The 9,975-nt window shown below is 44.2% G+C and overlaps 1 protein-coding gene across 1 annotated transcript in view; it reads right to left on the minus strand.

Moving 5' to 3' along the window:
• dcc (DCC netrin 1 receptor) overlaps window positions 1-6,500 on the minus strand; it is a gene marked incomplete at both ends in the record, with an annotated part of 106,776 nt that extends 100,276 nt beyond the window's left edge. Inside the window, one exon of the mRNA XM_017303225.1 lies at window positions 6,314-6,500. Within this exon, the coding sequence (XP_017158714.1) occupies window positions 6,314-6,500 (187 nt within the window). The remainder of the gene's footprint in view (window positions 1-6,313) is intronic.
• Between the last annotated feature and the right edge of the window lie 3,475 nt (window positions 6,501-9,975).

The raw sequence follows: 9,975 nt of genomic DNA on the forward strand, positions 1-9,975 counted from the left end.
CTCGCTGGAGGCGCCACACCGCCCCCTACAGGCTAGGAGAATATTGGCTGTTTCTGTTAACTCCAATAATATTAACCGCACTAATTAACCTGCATCCTACAGTAGCTATTAGCTGCACCGTGTTTCTGTTTATCCCTCCCTCTAGTCGCCGTTTTGAAACAAAGTCACCAGCTTTGTTGCTGGTGTTTTCTCTCAGGCATTATCCTGGCCACCCTACACAATAAAAGGTGAGAGTTGGAGGAGGAAATGATCATTTTCAAACCGTTTCCAGCTGAAATATTTAAAATTTTTAGTCTAAATTACGTTTAAACCGATTCAGATTCAGTTAAAACAGATATTTTTATGTTTTTTCTTCCAGGCTCTGTTTAACCACTCAGGAGACAAATTAAAGTAATTTTCTCATTTTAGCAAGGTGGAGAACTGAAGAGATGGAAATTCATGAATTAAATATTTTCACACACACACACACACACACACACACACACACACTGAGCCGGGACGTCGGATCCCCAGAGAAAACCTGATCATGTTCCTCGGTTAAAACCCCAATAAGCATCCGGTCGGCACTTTGTTACCGGAGACCTTTACTGCTGTCACACACAATTACCAGAGGGTCAACAGCAGGCCAATTATACACACACACACACACACACACACACACACACAGCGTATAGTTGGGAGGAGGGAGCAGCTGTCATAACGGAGCCACCGGGCCGGTTTGGGATGACAGCGGGTGGGAGGGGAATATCTGTCAGGATGATCCTCCTGGTTCACGCCGGGTTCATTTCGCTGCTTCTGCTTTATGAACCGACACTTAAAAAAAACAAAAACAACATTTATGACTAAAAAAANGTTGGCACCAGCAGCGGTGTTGTGGATAATTTGGTCAGATCTGGCAGAAGCGTTGCCAGGAACCAGAGCAGAGACCAGACAGGAACTAATGACCTTCACACACACGTCTCACATCAACCATATGCTTCAGCAGAGTGTGTGTGTGTGTGTGTCTCACACACACAGCCCTGCATGAGGAAGAATGCGAGGAGTGGAAACAGAGACGATAGCTGGAGTCGGAATAACGAGCTTTTTTCCCCTGCGCAGATTAAATGCAGCCATGTTTGCTGACAGAGTCAAAGAGGATTAATATCTAGATATCGTCCCGTTTTGCTCCTCCACCTCGCTGCCAGCAGAGGCCCACATCTGGGGCCGGGACAGATGTTCCAAATAAAACCACTTACTGCACAACGGATCTGGTTCATAATCCGCCGCCGGCTCAGTATTGTTGCGTTTCTGGGAATTTCAGGCTGAATTTAAAGACACGGATCCGCAGCAGGCATGAAAGATTCGCCTCCATCTGCTCCGATCCGCCGTCGGGCTAAAGCTTTGAAAGCAGCAGATTTTTAAAACAATTTGGTGGAATTATAATCCAAATTAAGATCTTTAAACTCTTAACCCACATTTTACATCCGAGCCGTTCAGAAGAACCGGATCGCTCATGAACAGTTCATCGATTCTCCCAGCAGCTGTGACTCGGTTTCCTCGTTTTACTGTTCACATGTCGTGGTTTTAATGATTCAGAGTAGATAAAAACATGATGAATCTCTGGTGTTTAGCTATTAAGCGCTAGCCGGAAGCAGCGGCTAACGTCCAGCCACTCAGCCCGACTCGGTTCTGTTTGAAATCAGAACCAGCTCCCGAGTGTGACGGGAAACAGCTGAGCTGGCGGAGGAAGCAGGAGTCACAGATCAGACTTCATGAAAACGGAACTCGTTGAAACGCTGCAGGTTTTCCAGACGCTTCGCCGACAGAATGATAAATCGATCAGGACCATCTGTCTGTGAGCTGATCAGCTTATTACCCGACTGAAGGTGATCAATACATCTTGTCAGGCGGTGGTTGATAGATTATTGATTGTAATCGGCCTGTCCTGTGTGCAGACGGCCTTTAATTCCTCTGCCAATCCGCCTCGTCTCTCGCAGACACACAATCATCTGGAGGAGCAGATTGAAAACTTGCCGTTTAGCTCTGAATGTATGATTATAGATTCATATGATCAGCAGCTTCAGACATGAAGTCCATTCACTTAATCCTGAACCATGTCGATGGGTGAGAGGTGGGTCCGGTCTGGACCGGTCAGCGGTCCGTCACGGGACAACAGAGACACTCAGGACGCCGTCCACAGACATCCACCCCTCAGGATTCACACCCCTGACCTCTGGTTGCTAGGGAACGGAGCCAACAACTGGGTCTACTGAGGTCAGACAGGAAGTTTCTCCGTGCTACTGCTAATGTTAGCAGGCTAACACCAATGGCAAAGGCAAAAAAATGCTACTATGCTAATATAGCTAGTTATTAATATTCTAATATTACCGCTAACATGTTAACACCAACGTCCGTAGCATATTACTGTCCAATGTAAAATGCTAATGTTAATATGCTAACAAGATAATACCACTCTCCACAGCTGGTTGGTAATATGCTAATGTTAATGCTAACATGNTCCTGGTTTAATAAACCAGGTTTATTAAACCAGGTTTAATAAACCTGGTTTAATAAACCAGGTTTATTAAACCTGGTTTATTAAACCTGGTTTATTAAACCTGTAGTCCACTTCCTGGTTTAATAAACCTGTAGTCCACTTCCTGGTTTATTAAACCTGTAGTCCACTTCCTGGTTTAATAAACCTGTAGTCCACTTCCTGGTTTATTAAACCTGGTTTATTAAAATCAGAGCCGATGATGCAGCTGGGCCTCGTCTCCTCTGCAGCCGCAGGCTAACCGTGAATGAAACCTGGAGGAATCATTCATTCAGTGGCAGGAGGAGAAACACCTCGTACTTTTCTTTCCTCCCGTTCCGTCGGCTGCGCCACACGCTGAAGCAAAGCGTCCGTTTTATAAGATTCTTCATTTGCTAACAGCTAAAACCCACGCTAGGCACCGTTAGCATCGTTAGCCAACAACATCACACTGAGCCCGAGCTGATGAGCCAGAGGCCGTCCCCCTCCCCCTCCCCCACTGGTTGCTGGCCACCGTCAGCTGGTAGAAGGAAGAAAGTTCTCAGAAATGTTCCCTTTCAAAGTAAAACAGCCTAAGGTTATAATTCAGCGCCACCTACTGCTCCTCTACGGTACTGCAGCCTGCCGCTCATTCAGAACCGATAACCCAGATTAACGTAATCCTGCCATCAGAGGAGCAGAACCTCTGACATGAGCAGGTTCCCTGTGTTTCGGTCTGGATTCATCAGTTTGATCTTCCTCCTCCTCCTCCTCCTCTTCCTCCCTCCCAGAGGAGCCCCCCTGCTGACGGCCGTCTGCTCCGGACCCTCTGATGTCCTGTGGGTTGGTGTGGAACAGGAAGGGCGTGTTTATCACACTTCCTGTCAGGTCTGGACTAATGCTGGCAGATATTTTTTGCGCTTATGGATTAAATCCCTGGACGTCATAAAAGAGGCAGAGCGTTTCTCCGGGTTCGGGATGAAAAATCAGGAATACTTTATCCCTGAATGCTAAATAATACCTGGATTATCTGCAGCTTGTTTGGCGAACGAAGCCAGACGGCTGGATTTAACCACAGAAACATTCATTTAGATGTAAAAACTACATCTGAGAGGCTGTTTAGTTTCTGTAACTTGCTCTCAGCTCTCGCCTTGTCGTTTAGGCTAACATGCTAGCTGCGCTAGCTAGCATGTTAGCGGTAATTGTCATGCGTTGAGTAACGTTCAGCGGTTTGAATTTTAAATAAAGATGCCGAAGGGTAGAGGAGGATTTGGTGGGGTCGCCCTTTAGCCGAATCAGAAGCTAGCTTTAGCTTCATGATGCTAACCTGAAGGAGGTCACTGCTAACGGTTAGCATTGGGATTAAARCAYTTTTCAAACCTATTAAAATGATGTGGTAAGACTGTCGCTTTAAACTGGAAGACATTCATCATCTTCCAGTTTACTTTGGCTAATTTTAGCTCAAGCTAATCCAGTAAACAGCAGATCACTAGCTGAGCATGCTAGCTTATCTATAACGTATGAAGGATGTTTTGTGGTCTCAGGTTTTTTGTTTATAGATTCTCTGTTAACGGCCCAGCANTGCTAACATTAATCTCAACAGCTACAACATTATATGCTAATGTTAATGCTAACATATTTAAATAAAGTTAGCTGGATGCTGTTAGCACAAGCATGTTAGCACTAATGTCCCCAGCTAGTCATTGTTAGTATGCTGTCATCATGCAGGTGTTAACATCAACGTCCAAAGCTAATCGATAACATGCTAACGGTTACATCACTATGCTAACTCTACCATGTTACTGGTAGAGTTAGCTATTATCTATAGTTWTTTRTTACTKGTTTGCTAATGCTAGCAATAAAACCTCAGTGCCACCAGACTCAAACAGTACTGTTAGCATGCTAACACCCAAAGCTAATTGTGAATTTGAAGAAATCCTCTTTTGTCAAGTTTATAAACAATGAATATGTCAAACATTGCAACATAAAAAGTGAGTAAATGTAATAACTATGATTTAGATRAACATCGTAGCATCTCCAGACCGGTTAGCATCTCGATGCTAAAGTTAAGCATGTCGTACCAACTGTGAAGCACGGAGGAGGCGGGTTGATGATCTGGGCCTGAGCAGCTTCCAGTTCCTGCGCAGAAACGTGAGGCCATCTGTCCTGCAGCTCGGACCGAACTGGGTCACCAACAGAACGACGACGACGGCAGAAAATCTGCCGCCATAAACCTCCTAAACGGATTCAAATCCTTAAAGTCTTTTCATACAATCTTCCCCCGTCTTTGACTCATTCTTCAGAATCATGCATGTTTATGAAGATCCCATCTGAAATACGTCCCTGGAGAGACGAGAAATCCTTAAACCCCCCCGATGTAATTCCTTCTGATGTAAGTATGAGGCTATGACCATAAATCTGAAACCATCAGACACGCACACCAGATATGATTGTTGAAGTCGGCTGGAGCAAACGCAGAATAACAAATAAAAAAAACTAAAAAGCTGATGTATTCATGGAGGAGGAAGAGGAGGAGGAAGAGGAGGCTCCTTCACCTCGCCGGCCTTTAATAGACAGGCTGGTTTAATTCTTAGTCTCTCCAGAATCCATTAAAGTCAGTGAGGGATATCCATTACCATCTCATCAACAGTCTGCATTTACATAAACACGCATAATTACACAGCGCAGCAGAGTGGAAGCAGCAGCTCTGCTTATTTATTTATCTACAGCTTCTCCGTCCAATCAGGCTGGAGCTGATGACTGAGGCAGCGTCGAACCCCCAACACACACACACACACACACACACACACACACACCTCATTCCATCCTCCTCTCTCCTCACCTCTCTGGATATTCAATCTTCATTCGATGCTGCCACTGATGTGTGGAGCCCGAATGAGCTGCAGGACGAGTGCGAACATGCGCCTGTGTGTCCTGAATATCAATGGCCGCCGCCGCCGCCGCCCCGCCGCCCCCGGCTCCATTTAAACCCACCCAGCGCCGCATCAGGCTGCAGGACTGGATCTCCTTTAATCTGACACTAAACTCTCATTTCGGCGCGGAGACGGCCGTAACGGCGAAGAGGAAGAGCCGACAGAAACACTAAATGCTGTGGAGACACCGAAGGAGCTCCAGTAGCAGTCAGTCTGAGGAGGCCTCTGACTGAAGACTCTCATGCTAACATGCTAACAGCTCAACTTCTGGGTTTCTGGGTTAGAAAGATGCTGGAGTAGGGGATCTGATATGCCGGAGCCAAGAGACGGTTCAAACCTCCCGACTCTCTCTGCCTCCTGTTSAACTCCTCTGGGACTCGGGGTCAAAGTTCAGGYGTTATTCAAAGCCTTTTAGATGCTAATCAGCTGCTCCCGGTTGTAAAAACAAGTCGTTGTTCCCACAGTGGGGAATAATATCAACAGTATCCTGAACCAGACGGAACGATTCAACCAGAAAATGATACGTTTCTAAAACAAGCTGCCACCAGGTGGGGGCGCCATTCTGGACTATCTATGGGTGAATGTGTGACGTCATAAACCACTTTTTGTATGGAAACTATAACAAAAAAATAAAGAGTTAATGAGTCATTCTTCACCTTCAACAGAAACGAACTGAGCTGAAACTTTCCTTGGTTACATTTAAAGGATGTTTCCCTCCTGATGGTCCAGTCGACCCGGTTCTACTGGAACCAGAACTCTCATCATCTGCTCTGAAACCTCTGAAGACACTGAGAGCAACTTCCTGYTTCACCAGACGGAAACAAGATGGACCGGGAGCCATTTCTGCTGCTTAGCGCTAGGCTAGCACGTTAGCTTTGGTTGTATTTACCCAGAATGCCCCGCGCTGTAGTCCACTTCCTGCTTTTGGAGCGGCCTCCTGGTCCGCCTGGTGTGTGTAAATATCCGGCTTCATCTCCAGATGAATTATATCTGATCAGTTTTACGTGAATATATCTCCCCTCCTGAGACTCTCGGTCTCGGTTCCGGTCCAGTTCTGGAGTGGCTGAGCGGGACTGTTAGCATAAACAGCTGCATTAGCATCTCCTGTCCGGCCGGCGTCCTTCAGAGGAGACGTTATTCACAGCTTCATTATTCTGGGCCGGTTCTGTCCTCCATCTTGTCCGTCAGCGTTTGTCTCCCTCCTTAACAAAAACGTTCCCATAAACTGGGTCTGRTTTCAGCAACACGGTTTGTTCTGCCAGTTTGCATCRGAACAGAAAATAATAAAATAATGTTTCGTAAAGAAAAAGCCGAGGACGTTTCTGCAGATTTCAGCTTTAGTTCCTCATCTTTCAGACTGATTGAGTTCGTAAATTAATACCTACTCAGAGCTGGAAGCCGGGTTCATTCAGCCGTGAGTGTGTTTTATCTCAGGTGGGTTATATTTATCAGTCATGTCGGCTCCGGCTGACAGTTTCTGGCATCTCGGCTCCATAAGCAGCTTTCAGTGCCGACTAAACAGACGCCAACTTGGCTTCTGCACAGAAAGCCAGGAATGAGGCAACAAGCAGGGAAACGCATGAAGCTACACTGATTTCACAAGAAATCACTGGGATTTTTTAAATTAGCTGCTTCTTATTCACATATTTCACCTTATCTACCATTAAAGAGCTCGTTTTTTATATTTCTAACGGCTAACCACCCGTTAGCTCTGCGATTACTACCAGTTAACGGGTGGTAACCACATAGCTAACGGGTGGTAACCACAGAGCTAACGGGTGGTAACCACAGGGCTAACGGGTGGTAACCACAGAGCTAACGGGTGGTAACCACANTAGATATTAGATATTAGATAGATATTCCACTGACGCCGAACCTGAAGTGGTTTCAGCTCCACAGGAGCAGCAGAAACTTAACGACCTGCTGGTCCAACGTCTGAAASAGCCGTTTCATTTTCACTTCTACCTGCAAATAAACACCAAATATGCAGATATTCGCTCCAAAAACGTAAAACTGAGATCTATAAAACTGTCTTTAAACGCAAGTTTTCTCTGGAATAGATCAACATATTTCTATATAATTAGTTATAAATTACATACAATATCACATGTAAACTTTAAYACATTTAATTTCACTCATGCTTACATTTGTATTTAATAATATTTRACACATTGGATGAAATAGCTAAGCTAAAGCGCTAATCATGAACCGCAGGTACCGCTAACGCTAAAGTGCTATACCARCATAGCATTTAGCAGATGCTAACGCTAAGGTGCCAACTTAAACCCAAGTCATATCAGCACCAGTTTACACTTCAAAAACAAAAAAATCTACCAACCGTTTCTGTTCTAGTTTCTAACACTGTAAAATAATCTTGTTACACTTAAAATACGATAAAACTAAACTAACTGACGAGTAACTTTTCAACAGGTTCCATCTGATTTTTTTGTCCATGTTATGAGTGAAATAATCTGCCAGAGGAACTAAAACTTTTTTATCCATATTGAGGATTTATTTACTTAAAACAAGCTCCTAAGAATTTGTGTTTTTGCAGTGTAAATTTGACATTGTAATCTACATGTTCTAAAATTGGCCTATGTTAAAATCTTGCCTGTGTTTTGTTTAATTTTTGCACGTTTTTTATTCCAAATAAAGTTATTTGGATATAAAAAYGAGCTGCTTAAACTTCAGCCACTTCAAAATAAGAGCATAAATCTTGCTATCATAACACAAACGTCAAACTTGATCAAACTGAAAGTTTACCGAACAACCAAATAAATTAGATTTCAGAATTTWTTTGGTGAAGTTAGATCAGAAGCTAAGTGCGCTAAATGCTTTCGGAGTTAGCTAAAGTGCTAATCTCGACGTTAGCGCCGCTGTTAGCGCCGCTGTTAGCGGTACCGTGTCCTCCACTGCTAACATGTAAATCCTAAGAGGACACAATGTTTTAAATAAAACCATKAATACCGTCATCCACAGGTGGAGCAGAAGACGGGCGGAGAAACCGCCGCATTCCTGGAAATTATCAGATTTAATCCAGATTAGATGAGATTATGCAGCAAAAACAGCAAAACAATCAGAGCATCTCCAGAGCCGCTTGGTAAAATGGACGGCGCCACTTNAGCTAACGGGTGGTAACCACAGAGCTAACGGGTGGTAACCGCAGAGCTAACGAGTGGTAACCACAGAGCTAACTGCTGCTTGCCACAGGGCTAAGGGGTGCTAGCCACAGAGCTAACGGGTGGTTACCACAGAGCTAACGGGTGGTAACCGCAGAGCTAACTGCTGCTAGCCGCAGAGCTAATGGGTGCTGGTCTCACGTGGCTGTCTGCTTGTTCTCTAAAAAACGTCTGACGCTAAGCTAACCACTATGCTAAGCTACTTCGTTCATTGGAATCTCCTTGATTCTTCAGAATGACGAATTAGCTCCTGATAATCTGAATATTGTTTGATTATCAGTTTTACGGTTCCTGTGGTATAAACTGAATATTTACTGATAATTGATCATTTTAATCAATGTGTGTTTATAAAGTGAGCTACACAGAATAACCCAAAGCCTGCTAAAATGTCCCGCATTCTCAATAGCTAAAAGCTAGATGCTAATGCTAATAGTAAATTAGGTCCAATACTGCAATGACTGATCAATTAAGAGTCAATTATCTACAAATGTATTGATTTCTAATGCAACAAATATTGTTTTTCAAAAATAACGTTCATCTTAACTTCTGCTTTGTATTAACCAGTCTAAGCTAATCTAACTTAGCTTACAGCTAATTTGGCCTCAACGTTTCAACAATATATTGTTATTTTAATAAATAACCAATAAACGGTCCATCACACTGAGCTATTTGGTTATTTTCCTGACAATCAGACTTGGTATTTTTGACCTAAATTACTATTTTTGATAAAAAACAAACATTTACAGCTAAAATCAGACTTATTGTTGCATAAAGAACAGATGGATGGTGCAACTTTGAGACGTTTTCTGCCAGCAGGAGACGCTAAATCGTCTCCATTCACTCCTCAGATGGGCTGTAATCAGCTGCCGGACGTGTAGATCTGAGGTTAAATCAAGTCGGATCGCAGCGGGGCGTCGTTATAAAGCTGTRAATAATTCAGCTGGGCCGGCAACGGCGCTCCGTTACAGGAAGGATGAAAGGAGGAGAAACGGGAGGTAATCCCCGGGGAGAACTTACGCTCATTAGGGTAGAAACTTAATCCCAGTTGTTCTGTCTGATCGGGAATGCAGCCTAAAGCGGAGATCTGAGGGAGGAGGAGGAGAACAGGAGGCTCCTCGTGTAGCCGAAGGCTACCTGCTGACGTCTGAACAGGAACACACAGCGAAACAAGGCAACCGATAAACGGTTCAACCGGAAAACAATGGGAAAACGGTCCAGCAGGAAGACAACCGGAAAACGGTCCAACAGGAAAACAACCAAAAAATGGTTCAACAGGAAAACAACCGGAAAACAGTCCAACAGGAAAACAACCAACGGTACAACCAGAAAACAACCAATAAATGGTCCATCCGGAAAACAACCGGAAAACGGT

Source organism: Poecilia reticulata, unplaced genomic scaffold, assembly GCF_000633615.1.
Source record: "Poecilia reticulata strain Guanapo unplaced genomic scaffold, Guppy_female_1.0+MT scaffold_219, whole genome shotgun sequence".
Taxonomy (NCBI): Eukaryota; Metazoa; Chordata; class Actinopteri; order Cyprinodontiformes; family Poeciliidae; genus Poecilia; species Poecilia reticulata.